Source organism: Nuphar pumila, chromosome 8 (assembly GCF_984573655.1).
Source record: "Nuphar pumila chromosome 8, dmNupPumi1.hap1.1, whole genome shotgun sequence".
In the NCBI taxonomy this organism is placed as follows: domain Eukaryota; kingdom Viridiplantae; phylum Streptophyta; class Magnoliopsida; order Nymphaeales; family Nymphaeaceae; genus Nuphar; species Nuphar pumila.
This window is the reverse complement of record NC_143256.1, coordinates 469,029-485,946: the sequence shown is the minus strand read 5'-3', so window position 1 is coordinate 485,946 and position 16,918 is coordinate 469,029. Positions and strand designations below refer to the sequence as shown.

Genomic DNA, 16,918 nt, shown 5'->3' with positions numbered 1-16,918 from the left:
TAACAAATGTTGGATGATGCCCAAAAACATCGTCCACCGCATCCATTTTAGAGGCTAAACACTGTTCAACCCCACTGTTACAAAAAGAGTAGAGATCAGGGAAACAAAAAAGATTTTTTTTTTAAAAAAAGCCTTATTCCCAATACTCTGTTGATCCTCCCTTTTTCAGTGTTCTCCTGCAGCGACGAGTCCCCGCTTCGGAGGGCACCGATGAGGGTCAGAATCACGCAAGCATCAACGATGGTGAGGCAGTAGTCGTTATCGCCACCAGTGTCAACCTTCGAGAGTACCCTTAGCTCAGCTGCAACCTCAGCCCAACGAGCTCAAAGGTGGCATGGGTCACCTCGTCGCCCTGTGCTTGGCTTCCATGGGTTGCGATTGGAGGGTGGCAGTGGCCATGGGCTCACCTGTTGCCCACCTTGGTCAATGAACCTGTCCATTAGGGTTTGTCGAGGCTTAGGGTTTTAAAGGATTATATATGTCATCATAGAGGGCTTGGACTCGCAACTTATCCATTCGGTGATTCTTCTTTGATAGCTTTTTTTTTGGATTTTTCAAAGAATTTGGAGTTTTTTCATGTGTGTCTATGTTGTTCGCAACAAACATTGGACATAAGGAACACAGCAGACCAATACAGTCAAAACAAACATTGAACCAATACAGTTGTTACAGAACAGACCGAACATGCGTTCTGTTTGTTATGTTCGTTCATTCGGTCTAAGCGAGGCATCAAACAATCACTAAGAACCAAATGAAGCTCAGGCAAAAAAAACAAAGAACCAAATGAAGAGTCAAACCCGCAAAATTTAATTTCTTGGTTGACTTTGCTAACAATTCAAAAACATTGCTTTCAAACACACAAAATCACCTCAAAACATAACCTTTCTTCACGACAAATCAATAATTTCCATGTTGGCCAAAGCTACCCTTCAATTAGCATGCATGCCATGAATCCCATGACTCGTCCCATCCCTACTACACATATGATCTTCCTTCCCATTTTGCACTCAGACGACGCCTTCTGTCTTCTGCTTCACTAGTCGTCTTGTTTCCTCTTCGTTAATTTCCTCGTTCTTTTTTCATTCAGAACGGTGTCTCTTTCGAGTTTATGTTGATTTCCTGAGAGTTTTCTTCCTCACCACAGTCGTCTTTCTTCCTCTTCTTGTTGATTTCCTCATTCCTTTTCAATCAAAACTGTAGCTTTTTCGAGTTTATGTTGGTTTTCTGAGGGTTTAATGGAGGGCGAAGGCTCTGTATTCAACGTTGGGAGTTTTAGAGCAAGTGGGTCATCCTATATATGGAGAAACGATGGCCAGGACGTGTTCAGCAGGGCCTCTTCAATGCGTGAAGATGATGAGGAGGCCTTGAAATGGGCTACCCTTGAGAGGTTGCCCACTTATGACAGGATCAGGAGAGGGCTGCTCACTGTTGGAGGTGGTGAGAGCAAAGAAGTAGACATCTCAAAGTTGGGATTGCAAGAGCGGAGGAATTTGTTGGAGAGATTGCTCAGAGTTGCTGAAGAGGATAATGAGAAGTTCCTTCTCAAACTTAGGGAGCGCATTGATAGGTATCATGCAATGAAACTTTTCAGCTCGAATCCTAATTTGAAGAGTTCATTGTTTGTCTCTGAGCGTTTGTTTGTTTTGCTTGTTTTCTTACTGTTTTTTGGTGTTCTTGGCCTTTGGGGGTTAGAGTTGGACTTGATATTCCCACCATCGAAGTTAGGTTCGAGAATTTGAGTGTGTCTGCAGAAGTTTATGTGGGCAGCAGAGCAATACCCACTTTGGTGAATTTCTCTATCAACATGGTTCAGGTAAAAAGAACTAGACATTCAAGTGTTGAATATTCACCACTCTGTTTTCATGACTTCATTTTTATAGAGATTTATGTGGTGATTTTGAATCTTATGTTTGAGAAGGAATTCTTGGGTTCGCTCCACGTGCTTCCCAAGAGAAAGAAGAAGTTGCCAATTCTTCATGACATAAGTGGAATCATCAAGCCTAGAAGGTAGATGTCTTGCAGAAGGGATTAACCTTATGCTCTTTTCCTTTTTTATTTTTTTCTTTTGCTTTTTCATTATTAGGAGTTCCACTCAATGGGAAGAAATTTTTGCAGGATGACTTTAATTCTAGGGCCACCAGGTTGTGGAAAGACCACCTTATTGTTAGCTTTGGCTGGGAAGCTTGACTCTGATTTGAAGGTAATGCTTTCAAACTTAATACATTAAATGAAATTTTACACTCTTTTTTTTTTCTCGATCCTTCTGCGTTTGATGGGTGAATGTGTCTTCACCTAACCAGGTTTCTGGAAGAGTAACTTACAATGGCCATGGAATGGAAGAGTTTGTCCCTCAGAGGACCTCTGCTTATATCAGTCAGTATGATCTTCATATTCCAGAAATGACTGTGAGGGAAACTTTAGCTTTCTCTGCTCGATGCCAAGGAGTTGGAACACGCTATGGTAAGAAAAGATAGTTGGTTTTTTATCTTTAAAAGTTAGCCTTACATGCAAATGTTGGTTATCTGGACACAGATTTGTTGAAAGAGTTGTCGAGAAGAGAGAAAGAAGCCAATATCAAGCCTGACCCTGATATTGATATCTTCATGAAGGTAAACAGATTTTGTCCATACATTTTCCTCATACCCTGTTTTATGTGGCTTTCTGGAACTAATAAATCATTTTAGAAGTTAACCCTCTGTTTATTACTTTATACCATAATTCAGAATAGTTTTCCTATTTGTGTCATCTTCCTCCTCTTTCATGAAGGTGATAGATATTGTCTGTGCATTCTTCTCATACCCTTTTTATGTGGTTTTCTGCATCAAATGGATCATCCTTGATCTTCATCCTCTGTTCTATTAAATTCACAACAGAATTTAGAGCAGTTTTCTATGTGTGTCATCTTCCTTTTTTCTGTTCATTTCTAGAAATACGAGACAACATTGTGGTTGTTGATCTTTTCAGTGGTTTCATGATTGTAGGCTGCATCATTGCAAGGACAGAAGGAAAATGTGGTTGTAGATTACATGCTTCGGGTATCTGCTAATACCTAGACCCCAGTTTCTCCACACCAAAGCCATTCTCTTCTACTTTGATTATGAACCTTTATCTATGGTACATAGTACTACATATTAATTATTTTCACATCACTACCAGATTTTAGGTCTTGATATTTGTGCAGACACCATGGTAGGAAATGAAATATTTCGAGGTATTTCTGGAGGACAGAAGAAGCGTGTAACTACTGGTAGGAAGAGTATATTTATTACCAAAAGATAAGCTTAGTTTCTCTTTGTCGTCTATTAAATAATTCTCGAGGATTCCAGCCTTAACTACATAATACTTGTAGGGGAGATGTTGGTTGGACCTTCCCGAGTGCTCTTCATGGATGAGATTTCAAATGGTCTGGATAGCTCCACCACTTTCCGGATTGTGAATTCCCTAAGACAAGCAGTTCATGCTCTTGCGGGGACAGTGGTTGTGTCCTTGCTACAGCCAGCACCAGAGACCTATGACCTCTTCGATGACATAATTCTTCTCTCAGATGGGTGGATCATCTATCAGGGTCCTCGTGAATCAGTGCTAGAATTTTTTGAGGCCATGGGCTTCAAATGTCCCGAGAGAAAAGGTACTGCAGACTTTTTACAAGAGGTATGCCACGCAAGCCAACATATCATCTTTGCATTCCTTAGATGTGCATTGAAATCATTCAGGCATTCATATGATTTAATTTTGTCATGCTTCAAGTATCATCAGTTGAAAATCATTAAGTAGATTTTTTTTGTTAGCATAGAGCTGCAGTAGTATACCTGTGTATGGATTTCATTAGATGAAAGCATGTGCGGCATTTATGTCGAGTAATATTTATCTGGATTTTATCCAAATTTGTAACTTTTTGCATATATACACTTCTCTCTTTCAATTAGTAATGTTAATGGAGTATCACCTATGACGTATATAAGTGGTCCTCTCTGAATTGGCATGAGAAATACCTTTATTGATTAACAGGTAACATCAAGAAAAGATCAGCAGCAGTACTGGGCACGCAAAGATCAAGCGTACAATAGATTCATCACTGCTAAGCAATTTGCTGAGGCATTCAAGTCATTCCATGTTGGTCAGAAATTGGAATACGAACTATATACTCCCTTTGGCAAGAGTAAGAGCCATCCTGCTGCGCTGACCACTTCAAAGTATGGGACTGGGAAGATGGAGCTCCTGAAGGCTTGTTTCTCCAGAGAAATCTTGTTAATGAAGAGGAATTCATTTGTCTATATTTTCAAAACCTTTCAACTCATAATCCTTGGTCTCATCACTATGACACTCTTCCTGCGGACGGAAATGCACAAGGATACAATTAACGATGGAGGAGTTTATCTTGGTGCTCTATATTTTGGCCTTACTACAATCATGTTCAATGGGTTTTCTGAGCTTTCTATGACAATTGCAAAACTACCTGTTTTTTATAAGCAAAGAGACTTGCTCTTCTATCCAGCATGGGCATACTCACTACCTACATGGATTACCAAGATCCCCATGTCATTTGTTGATGCTGCTGTATGGGTATTTATGACTTACTATGTTGTGGGTTATGACCCATCTGCTGAAAGGTGAGACTTCTGAAGATGACCTCACTAAATCTTTGTTGGATTTTCTTTACTTCTATGTTGTAATGCAATTGGCTTTTGTTTCCTGATTCCAGAATGTTCAGACAGATACTGCTGCTAATTGCAGTTAACCAAATGGCTTCCAGCCTTTTCCGTTTGATTGCTTCATTGGGGCGAGACATGATTGTTGCAAATACATTTGGATCATTTGCATTGCTTGTGATTTTGGTTCTCGGTGGTTTCATCTTGTCACGTGGTAGGTTCTAAAATGAAAGCATGTTTTACTTGTACTTAATCCCAGTTATAACTCACACTTCATTAGCAATTTCATACAGTTTATTTTTTCTCTCCGATTCTTGGTTTTGATTAGTTGACGTGAAGAAATGGTGGATCTGGGGATACTGGGCTTCACCTTTAATGTATGGACAGAATGCCATTGCGGTGAATGAATTCCTTGGGAAAAGTTGGCAAAAGGTAACAATTATGATCTTAACATGAATCAACTTTCCACTGAATTGAGAATAAATTTAACTTAAAACTTTTCTAGGCCTTTCCAAATTCAGATATCACACTGGGCGTGGCAGTCATGAAAGTTCGTGGACTTTTTCCTCAAGCCTACTGGTACTGGCTTGGTTTTGGTGCTTTACTGGGATATGCTTTACTCTTCAATGGCCTTTTTACTATTTCTCTTGCTTATCTTAAACGTGAGTATTATATTCATCCTCAGATTTTGATATATTCATGTCCAAAAAGTTATCTTGTACACCGAGCAATATTTCATACAAGTGCTTCTGCAGCTTTTGGAAAACCACAAGCAATTGTATCTAAAGAGGCCTTAAAAGAGAAGAATTCCCAAATTACAGGAGAAAACACCATAGTGGAAGAGTGCTCTACACCAATAATGTCTGAAAGAAGTAATGCCTTGAAAGATAACCAACTTCTTATTATCTATGTTAATCTTTTCATTTTGGTTTCAATTAGCCATGTTTGCTTTAATTGCCACAGATTTCAGTGAAGGTGGGCTTATAAGTGTTTCGAGACCTTCTAGGCCCACTTATTCAGAGACCACTGCTGAATCCAATTGGACCAATAAGAAAGGAATGGTTCTCCCATTCACACCCCTATCTATCACATTTGATGAGATCAGATATTCAGTAGACATGCCACCGGTAATCCAACTAAGTTTATTACTTTTTTATCTTGATAATCAAAGTTGAACTTCTAAAGCTTGTAGGAAATGAAAGCTCGTGGATTTACTGAGGACAAGTTGGAGCTTCTAAAGGGTGTGAGTGGAGCTTTTAGACCAGGGGTACTTACTGCCTTAATGGGTGTTACCGGTGCTGGTAAGACGACATTTATGGATGTGTTAGCTGGACGAAAAACTGGTGGCTACATTACTGGATGCATTAAAATATCAGGTTATCCAAAGAAACAGGAAACATTTGCTCGTATATCAGGTTACTGTGAACAGAATGATATACATTCTCCACATGTAACAGTATATGAGTCACTTCTTTACTCTGCATGGCTCCGATTACCACCTGAAGTTGATCCATCCTCTAGAAAGGTTATTCATTGATAATTATGACTGGAAAATTACTCTGATCTCATTCTTTGTATGTGTATGTATAACATGAAGAAAAATCATCAACTGCAGCTGTTTGTTGAGGAAATAATGGAACTCGTAGAACTGACTTCACTAAGGGGAGCTCTGGTTGGTTTACCTGGAGTTAGCGGGCTGTCATTGGAGCAACGTAAGAGGCTGACGATTGCTGTGGAGCTTGTATCTAACCCTTCCATAATTTTCATGGATGAGCCTACCTCGGGACTCGATGCAAGGTCAGCTGCAATTGTTATGAGAACAGTACAGAATACAGTAAATACTGGAAGAACTGTCGTGTGTACAATTCACCAACCCAGCATTGATATATTTGAATCTTTCACTGAGGTATGTAGTTGAACTGTCGAAGTTTTCAATCATTAAATTTCTCTACCCTCATGAACTTTTGTAAAGATGCATGAATTTTTTTATTTCAATCAAACTTTTTGCTTCTTCAGCTTTTTCTATTGAAGCAAGGTGGAGAGGAAATATATGTTGGTCCGCTAGGTCAGCATTGTTTCCACCTAATCAAGTACTTTGAGGTAAAAATATAGAAGTTGCTTAAATTTTGTCTTAGATATGGGATAAGATTGTCAACATTTAAAAAAAATGCGTTTATCCAGGCAATAAATGGGGTTAGCAAAATCAAAGAAAGGTATAATCCAGCTACCTGGATGCTGGAGGTGACCTCCCTAGCACAAGAGGAGATTCTGGATGTTGACTTTGCCCAGATATACAAAAGCTCTGATTTGTTTCTGTGAGTAAAATTATAGTCCTATCTCTCTTATGCAGTAAATGAGGAAGGGGAGGGGCCAGGCTTGGCCTGGCATTGGTTTGGAACCCATGGCCTGTCAGCCCTGACAAGTAGGCCTTGTTCTTACTGGATCCAGACCTATGTCAGATGGATACGGCTACAGATACAAGGATGCGGCCATTTTTATGAAGCTTCCAATATGAGTATGTAAGGGGACATGATATGGGAGCCAAAATGAAGTATCTATGTGACATGGGTCCAGACTCAAAGCTGGGCCCCTCTGTATGCTATTGGCTCAAAGTCTACTGATGAAAAATTCTTCTGTGCATGGCCATGGCCCTATTTATCTATGTTTGATCTGGCCGGAGCCCAAATTTCAGGGCCAAGCTTGGCCTGTAACAGGCTCGGTACTGGAAAGCACATCAAGTACCCAGCCACTGGCCTCCCCCAGCAGAAAGTGCAGATTGATTGGTAGTTTCATATTGTTGAGGATGTATGGGAAAAAAATAGGCAGCCAAGGCTTCAATTCCCTATATGTTCAACTGTATCCATAAAAAATAAGGCATTTTTGGCCAAGTAGATCAGTGTCATCATTAAATAAATATATATATACAAATATTGTTGCAGGAGAAACAAAGCGCTAATAAAGGAGCTTAATTCACCACCTCCTGGCTCTGAAGATCTGCATTTCCCAACTAAACATGCACAGCCATTTCTTGCTCAGTTGTTTGCATGCTTATGGAAACAGCAACAGTCTTACTGGCGTAATCCCTCATACACTGCAGTTCGATTCTTCTTTACAGTATTGACAGGCCTGATGTTTGGTGCAATATTTTGGAACCTTGGATCAAAGTGGTATTTTAGCGTACACAAGCATATTTTCCATATATTTACATATAAAATCTTGAACATAATGGTCATTTAATACTGTCTGCAGGACTAAGCAGCAGGATCTGTTCAATGCTATGGGTTCTATGTATGCTGCCATCTTATTTATTGGTATTAGCAATGGAACAGCTGTTCTGCCGGTGATATCTATTGAAAGAACTGTCTTCTATAGAGAAAGAGCTGCTGGAATGTACTCAGCGCTGCCATATGCCTTAGCACAGGTAAGAAATTCGATCTTGCTCATGCTAGACACTACCATAAAGCATCACTTTCGTCTCTTCATATTATTGTTTCCTTTTTCTCATACTGCTGGGAAGTGAACAGGTGGAGCATACTTTCTCTTGAAATTTGTTGTTTCTACTGAAATCCTGCCACTTAAGAACAAGTAAATGCAGAAAAGCGAAAAAGGAAAGATAACAGAATGCCCTCATGTTTTACTAAATTGCATTATGCCCTATGACTTGTAGATATTTCTGGTCTCTACATATGCTACTGTAACTGTAGTTTGGGTAGAAGCACTACTTGACCAAACGTAAAAACTAGTCTCAATGCCCATACTACCATATGCTACTGTAGTTTGGGTATATATACTAGATCAAACTTAAAAACTATAACCCCAATATGCCAGTTTACAATTAGGTTGCTCAATGTTGCTAATTTTGTGTGGACAACTTTATGCACACTACTTGTTACTTTCTAACTGATGGATTTATTGGCAGGTCACGGTTGAGATACCATATGTCTTGGTTCAGGCTATAATCTATAGTATCATAGTTTATTCTATGATAGGTTATGAATTGACTGCTATCAAATTCTTCTGGTTTTTATTCTTCATGTACACCGCATTTCTGTACTTCACCTACTATGGGATGATGACAGTTGCATTGACTCCTAATCATCATGTTGCATACATAGTTTCTGCTGCATTCTATGCAATTTGGAATCTCTTCTCAGGCTTCATTATTCCCCGACCGGTATGTACTCTTGGCGTCAATTCCCTTTTGGATTCTGCTGATTTGTTTCGAGCTTCTCTGATCATGTTGCTTTTACAGTGTATTCCAATATGGTGGAGATGGTACTATTGGGTATGCCCTATTGCTTGGACGTTATATGGTCTAGTTACTACACAATTTGGAGAGGGAGACTCTTATCTTGAAGATATCATGATAAAACCGATGACAGTTGCAGAGTTCACAAGTAGCTACTTCGGATTTAGGCATGAATTCTTGGGTGTGGTTTCAGTTGTGGTTGTTGGGTTCTCTGTTCTTTTCGCGTTAATCTTTGCTTTTGGGATTATGAAGTTCAACTTTGAGAAGAGATAAGCCAGGGTGTTGATTGGATGAGAGTTTTCACTAATTACTGAATGATATGTACAGGTCAAAGATCCCCTATACAAAATGAAGAACCGTGAGGATATCTTCTGTGAATTTAGTATTTATTGATCTTGGTTGATATTGGTGTTATGTATAATAATATCCTGGCTTATATTTGATTCAAAAAATTAACTTACGTTCATGAGAATAGAGTGAGTCTTTTTGCCTTACCTTGAGGAGGCGATTACTGTTGGTCAATTTCCTGTGGCTACCACAATCACAGTTGTTTCGATCTACTGTAAGTTTAGGATACAGAATTATCTGATAATCTGAATGTTGTTGATCCATCAATTTTCTGTAGCTACCATACTGATAGTTGTTTCAATTACAGTGACAAAATCAGTGATATTAAGAAAATATCATGTTTTGTTCAAAACCTGACTTTATCCTGAAAAAACTGTGATATTTTTAACATATTTTAATTTATTATTAAAATATCACGATTTTATCGCAATATTATTGTGTTGTTAATGTGATATTAATACCATTTATATATTTTTTATTTTTTATGTTTTCCAGTAATTTTTGTGTAGTTTCTTATATATTTTAATTTGTACCAATATTTTCACGAGAAAATCATTTTTTAAAAATATGGCGAGATTATAAAACTGCCAATATTGAGATTTGTATTATAGTTTCAATCAACTGTAAGTTTAGATAGAGAATTATCTGGTTTAGCATGGTGGTTCTCCGTGAATGATTCTTCTTTTGATTGCTGCAAGTTAGACCACATGCTCAAACTGCTTTCTTAATTGATCATGAAACCATCTAAGAAATGGTCATAGTAAAATTTTTGGGATCATTCAGAGTTGCGATGGATGTGCCATTTTCTAGAGAATGAGCTATGTCACGGGCATGCCATTTTGTCCCTTGTGACGCGACCAACACATTCGGGCACAATCACATGGACACTGACATGTATGGATACTATTTTAATATTTTGATCAATAGTACGTAATGACTTTTAATATTAATTTATTGAAAATGTATTTTATGTACTTTAATATAAAAAATTGCTTTCTTATTCATTAAAATTTCAAAAAAAAATCCATGTTCTCATGTCCTTTTTTTTTTTTCAAAAAAACAAAAATAAAAATCGAATCTGCACGCCCGACTTTCATTCATCATGTGACGGGTGATACCCGTGTCCTTGTGACATTTTGTCAAAGCCAATAAGAGCAATGTATCTAAGGTCACGAACTCAGCGACCACTTAGTGGCAATTTAGCAATATGGCACGATAACGTGGTAGCAAACTGTTATACGATACAGATTGTAAAGAATATCTGAAATAGGAAACAGGAAAACCTCTGAAAATTATGGACTACTGCATCTTCCTTTCATGTGTTTCTAATATAATTGTGCATTTTCAAGGAATATTTTATGAAGCTTGATAGTGTGCAGAAAAAAAAATATTAGTGCCATGGGAAACTCGTCTCTCTTTTTTTTTTGTGGGGGGGGGGGGTTCTTAGAAGTTATAAATATTGTGTACACGTGTAGGAACATCATTAAGGACAATTGACATATTTTGCAATTGTGATAGATCCAAAGAGTACGAAGGCAGAGCACTTAACAAATTTGTTGGCGTTCTTTAGCTCTAAGTTCTTTGGTTTGGTGATTAAAATACCTGTATCCTAGCACTTTTGGATTGATTGTGTAATATTAAATAATTAGGGCATCTTGTTAGCTTTATATATCTGACACAAGGGAGTAATGCATCGTCCTCATTAAAGCAACGGTAGTGTGCACGTTGCTCGATTAACAATGGAGTCTGTTATTAAAAGAGTCAGATCCGTTCAAGTTACGTTTGAATGCTCTTTTGTATCTTAAATGAAAGCGATTTTTCACGTGATAATTTAGTATATTTGTGAATAATTGGCTAGTCACAACTGTCCCACATTTACAAGTGTTTCACGGACACAGCACTGCAGATGCCACTATGGTAGGGGAGTTGGAACAATTGTAGAAAAATGTTTTGGCCAACTTTAGGTGAGGAAGCTGTTTGTATGGATTGTGATAAAGTTGGACTCACAACACAAAGGAGGCAAGCACAAATTAAAACTTGTAGAACAATCAAGTCAAGACATAGATCAATTTGCTGCGGATGAAGAAAAGTGAAACCTAATTGGCACATAAAATAAGAATAAAATGTAATATTAATTTCTATATTTGAACATAATAACCTATAATCCAAAAGTTCAGGAACGTAAGACATCAGCCTCAACCTTTCTAAATAACAGATGGAAAGATGCCGTTCTCGTTTAGGACTTTGGGATAAAGCTGCAAGAGCTAGGTTTAATTTGGAAGATGGACACTATGTTCTTGTGCAACATGTGGAGCATGAATATCAAGACCCATTATGAATCAATACTAGGAAAAAACTTGAGAACCATTACTCTTTTAAGTACTATTACCACCACGGAGGTCACCCACATGGCCACTCTTTTAAGTATTATTGTCTAAGAGTGCAGGTTGAATGTGGCTAATATGAAGATCATAAATCTGGGTTTCCTTCGTATTCTGACTATGACCATCAATACGAATTCCAACGAGTTTTTCAACTCTCTAAGAGCTTGTGCATGTGTCATTCGTGTCAACCATAGTGGATTTGAAAAGAATATGCATGAATTATTCATTCATCAAGATATTGAAATTGCAAAATTAAACTATATGCAATGCATTCTATTCTAAGCAGAAATGTAAATTCTTATTCCAAATATTACAACTTGATATTACATTGAATTGAAATAAAATAAAAATAATAAAAGAGCTAAGTCCTTCACTTGAGTAATCCTGCAAAACTAGAAAACAAGTTAGCTCAAAATTGTAGGTTTATCTGGATTTATTCGAAAATATTTGGAAATTATCAGATATTATCCAGATATAAACCCAATTCATACCTCCCTGATATAAACATAAGAAATAAATGATGAAAATAAATGAAAAATCCGAAAATAAAGTTCAAAAAATTGAAATTGGGGTCAAAATACCCCTGATAGCAAGACTATGGCCTTAAAATCAGAGTTTTTTAGAAAAATATATTGTAAAATGAGATTTTGAAATTCAAATAAAAATAAATCAAACATAATATGATATAATATGATTAAAAATATGAAAATCAAAGTTTGGAAATTCGAAATTAAGGTAAAATGACCAAAATACCCCTGATAGCAAGACTATGGCTTTGAAATCAGGGTTTTTTGAAATAATTTTTGTAAAAATGCAAATTTTGAAATTCCAATGGATGCAAATGAGATGGAAAACAAACATAATATGATTTAAAATGATTATATGCATGGTAGAACCCTAAAAATGCAAGAATATTATAAAATCATTGAATTTCGCCTTTGATTTTAAAAATTAACTAACACAAAAGGCAAATGAGCTTGAAATTGGCTTAAATTTGGCATGAACACCTAGACTAACCTTAAGAATAGAATGGAATGCAAAATTTTATTTTTTTGGTATTTGCTAATATGGAAATTCAAATAAAAAACCTAAATTATATGATTTTTGCCTAAAAAACTAGATTTTCTCTAATGAAAACTGAATTTCGGATACTAACCTACCATAGAAATCTACCAAATTTTATGGGGTGATAGAAGGCAGTCAGACAAAGATTTTTTCCTTTTATAGATTCAAAATTTGACCTATGGTTGGAGATCTACAACTCTGGCAAGTCAGATCAAAATCCGATGATTCTAGAACTTGAGGCAGACTGATAGGGATTTACAAAAATTCAGAGAAAAATGGTAAACAAAGACCAAAAACTCTGAAATTTTAAGGGGAGGTCTCTGACACACAAAAGAATAGTTCCTATTTTGACAGTTTCAGCATTGGACCTATGGGTAGGGAGGACACAAAAGATTATCAGACCTCTAATTCTAATAAAATCGGATTAACAAAAATTTCAATAGTGAACTTGTAAAATCTAGAAAAATAGGAATCTGAACCCTAAAAATCATAAAATTTTGATAAATAGTATAAGAGTTCATGAGGAACAACTTCTTTTTTTATAGTTTTGGCATTGAACCTATGGATTGAAGTGCCACAGCAGATTAGGGTCGGTCCAGACCCTGACAAAGATATAACCAAATTCTCTCAGAGGTTTGAAATTTCAGGTTTTTTACAGAGACTAAATCTGTTTAGAAAAATCCAAAAAAATACTAGAAAATTACATGTTTTATCAGGGATCTACAATATTTTTTTAGAGAAGGATTTGGATCTCCCATGGGGGAAATCTCAGACCAAAACCCTGCTAAAAGGGAATCTGGAATTTCTAGAGGGTTAAAAACCTGATCTAGACTTCTATTTGTTCAGTGGGATTTCGAAACCCAAATGGATTCAAACCTTTGGCAGAAAATCAATAATATATAAACCTATTTACCATAAAATTCCTATGATTTATTGACAAAAAAAGTTACAGGAAATAATGACTGTCATATATACTAAAACCAATATCTAGAAGTCTTAATGTAAGTCTTAGTAACATTAAACAAGCTACCTACAAAACCATAAAACTAATTTAATAAAGTGCTTAGAATGCATATTTAACATAAAATAAAAATAAATGCATCAATGACCGGGAAATATGAACCACATTTATACATTTTTTTTGGCTATGAGAAGAGAGGGATCCATGGATCAGACGGATCCTCCTCTCTCATATAGCAAAGCATGACATATATGTAAATAGAAAGGAAAAACAATAAAAAAGAAAAAAACAATCAAATAACAAAAATTTTGCCAAAATGAAGGATCTTACCTTGGGAAGGGAGGCCTTGTTAGATCCGGTTGAAGGGAGAAAACTTGGACTGGTCGGCTACTTGGAAGAAACTGACTATGGCTGCCACCAAAGGGATGAAGAGCACCCTACTGAGATCGATTGGAGGATGGAGGCTGCAGTTTCAAGTTTGAAGGAGATGGCGCCAATTGAAGATGATGCCCAAAGTCTTGGAATTTGCAGGTGTTGTTGCTCCAATGTTGAAGTGGCTGGACCGGCTACAGTTGAAAGGGAGTGAAGCTATGGTGGAAGCCGCAGCTGTGATGGAGCTGGAACTGATTGATGATGCAAGGGGAACCGGCTAGAGGAGATGGTGCTATCGTTGATAGAGGCTAGGGAATGGCTGGACCTATTGTAGAGGAGGCTGCCTTAGAGGTGGCTGTAACCCAAGGGAGAACCAGTTGCTGTGGTGGATGTAGCAAAGGGAGAGAGAGAGAGAGAGATGATAGGCTTCAATGGGAGAGAAGAGGCTGGAAAGGCCAGCCGTATGTGTCATGGGAAATAGAAAGGGGAGTTAGGTTTTTAAGAATGAGAGGAAATGAGAATAGGAAAGGAGAGTGTATGGGCTGGAAGGAGAGAGAAGGTTAGAAAGAAAAGGAGAGGGAATAGGCCATGCGTGAATTCTTTTTTGTTTTTTGGGGAGATAAAGAGAGGCAGCCATGTGATACTTAGGGAATATGGAAAGAAGACCTAGGTTTTAATGAGAGATGGATTTAAGAAGGAGAGGTTCAGCCGTGCCTTGCTTTAGGTATTAGAAAGAGAGAAAGAAAGGAGAGGGAAAGGAGGGAAAGAAAAGAAGGAAAGAAAAGAAATAAGAGGAGGAAGAAGGAAAGGAAAAGGGGAAGGAAAAGAAGAGGAAAGGAAAGAAAAATCTGGAATTTTTTGTTTTATTTTTTATTATTATTATCTTTTACATGTGGCACCACCTTGGAGTGAGCCCACATGGTTTTTCAAAAAGGGTTTCAAAGTGGGCACTACTTTGGAGTGGGCCCACACAATTTCTAAAAAAAGAAATTTTAAAACCCAAAAAGGTTTCAGTGTGATGCCACTTAGAGTGGGTCCCACTTATGACCAAAACAAAAAAGGGTAAAAAATGATTTTATAAAATTCTTCAGAAAAATTTTGGCTATTTTTGGCAGTTTTTGAAATAAGCTCAGAATTTGAAGTTTTGTACCTCGTTGTGGAGCAAATACAATTTAGAATTTGAAAAACCAAGTTTGAAAAGAATTCATATTGTTTTCTCAGGAAAATATTTCCAAATTTAGAGTCTTGGGGGTAAAAATATGAATTTTGAAAACCCAGGGTTTGAAATTGATTTTTGAAGACTTTAAAATTCAAATCTAGATTGAAAATTTTAAAACTGGAGTTCTGGATCTCGAAAATGCAATAAAATGTGATGAAATGATATGAAATTCCATGCAAAATACTAACCATGGATGAAGAATTTTGGATATTAGACCCTGATTGACACCTGTATCAGTTCAAAAAGTGATAATTTTGATAAAATGTGCAAAATGGTTCAAGAAATGATTTTTGTCTCTGTCGGACCCAGAGTGACACTGAAAATTGAGAATTGAATTATCAGGAAAAGCTACCATTTTTAGAGAAATGGTCACTAGAGTGAAGTGAGTTGTAGACTAAAGCTGGAACAGAGATCAGTAATATTGAGATGAACTAAAATTAAAGCTCATACACTAGATCGACTGATTAGACTCAGCTCAATTTCAGCTAAATGAGCTAAAATGGGCTAAAAAGGGCTCCTAGACACTTGAAAGTGGTTTTGAACTGAAACTAGACCACTTAAACTCCTGGTGAGCTCAAACTAGACTCGGAAGAATATGACTGACTAACACAGAGACAATTAACTTGGATTTGAGTGAGAAATAAACTCATTTTTTAAGAAATGATCCCATTTTGACAAGAATGGTTAGAAATGAACATGGTCTGCTCATTGTGAGCTCAGGTGAGCTAGAAATGACTGACATTCTAATTGTTCTGAGCTTACAAATGAGCTTGGTTGACTCCGACTGACCAGGGGTCTGGGATGACCTAGGGGTAAAATGGTAATTTTCTAATAAGAAGGGTAAAATGGTAATTTCTTAAGATAGACTCAGGGTTGGACTCCTATACTGACCTACCAGGGTTGGCATCCACACGAGGGGGGTTGTCTGAGAATGGATGAGAAACATTTAGGGTGTTTACACGCGGGCTTGCAAACCTTTAACCATTTAGCCATTTCCTTCAACTGTACTCGGATTGGATTGTCCACTGCTTGATCCTTTGGTTTGTTGGTCTCCCCTTGTCCATGAGAAGATTTTTGAAATGCCTGCAAGATTTTACATTCTTTATCTATGTCTTTCGCTAATTCGGCTTCATCAAAAGTATCCTCATGTTGAATGCGCTTCTTGGATATTTTTACCGACTTCTTGACTGTCTGACCCTTGACCTTCTTCTTGCTAGAAATCTTCTCTAAACTGGCTCCAGCCTATTCACTCATCATCTTTTTCATCATTTTTTGGAATAGGGCGTACATCTAAGGATCGATGTTATCCTTGGTTTGCTGACCTTAGCTCCTAGCTGACCGAGGGGAGTCCATCTCTTCTTCTGAGGCTGTTGAATATACGATATGTTGAACTGGTTTAGTTTTCTTTCTTGACCTCATCTGAACCATTAAATACCATGAACGCTCTCTGCAGAGTAAAAGTGAGGGTTAGGTTCTAAGAATGATTTTGAATGGGAAGAAAATATTTGTTGAGAATTTGGTAGACAATTGGAAGGATATCCCATTACTAAGAATTGAGTCATCATTGGAATCACGACAATTATGTTATCATTCTTTGCAAGATAAACAACTAAAAATGTGCCTTGTTACATAGGCAAGGTCGTCAAACCATGCTAGAATGAAAATTGGAGG

General features: G+C 37.3%; 1 protein-coding gene across 1 annotated transcript; it reads left to right on the top strand.

Annotated features, from left to right (window-relative positions):
- The first annotated feature begins 1,036 nt into the window (after positions 1–1,036).
- On the top strand, positions 1,037–9,511 carry LOC149829415 (pleiotropic drug resistance protein 1-like). Its single transcript, XM_090015923.1, has 23 exons — positions 1,037–1,567; positions 1,693–1,813; positions 1,919–2,007; positions 2,116–2,200; positions 2,301–2,460; positions 2,533–2,609; positions 2,982–3,035; positions 3,157–3,247; positions 3,350–3,651; positions 4,009–4,610; positions 4,703–4,863; positions 4,978–5,081; positions 5,155–5,311; positions 5,405–5,521; positions 5,613–5,776; positions 5,842–6,174; positions 6,265–6,555; positions 6,666–6,749; positions 6,831–6,964; positions 7,589–7,816; positions 7,899–8,070; positions 8,569–8,823; positions 8,902–9,511. Exons 1-23 carry the CDS (start codon positions 1,236–1,238, stop codon positions 9,169–9,171), a joined length of 4,383 nt encoding a protein of 1,460 aa, XP_089872049.1. The 5' UTR covers positions 1,037–1,235; the 3' UTR covers positions 9,172–9,511.
- Positions 9,512–16,918: the final 7,407 nt, after the last annotated feature.

Excerpts from the sequence above, each read along its gene's own strand:
- LOC149829415 (XM_090015923.1), top strand. The coding sequence starts at position 1,236 with ATGGAGGGCGAAGGCTCTGTATTCAACGTTGGGAGTTTTAGAGCAAGT. Across the intron at positions 2,008-2,115 it reads GGAATCATCAAGCCTAGAAG|GATGACTTTAATTCTAGGGC; the intron begins GTAGATGTCTTG and ends AAATTTTTGCAG. Across the intron at positions 8,824-8,901 it reads GCTTCATTATTCCCCGACCG|TGTATTCCAATATGGTGGAG; the intron begins GTATGTACTCTT and ends TTGCTTTTACAG.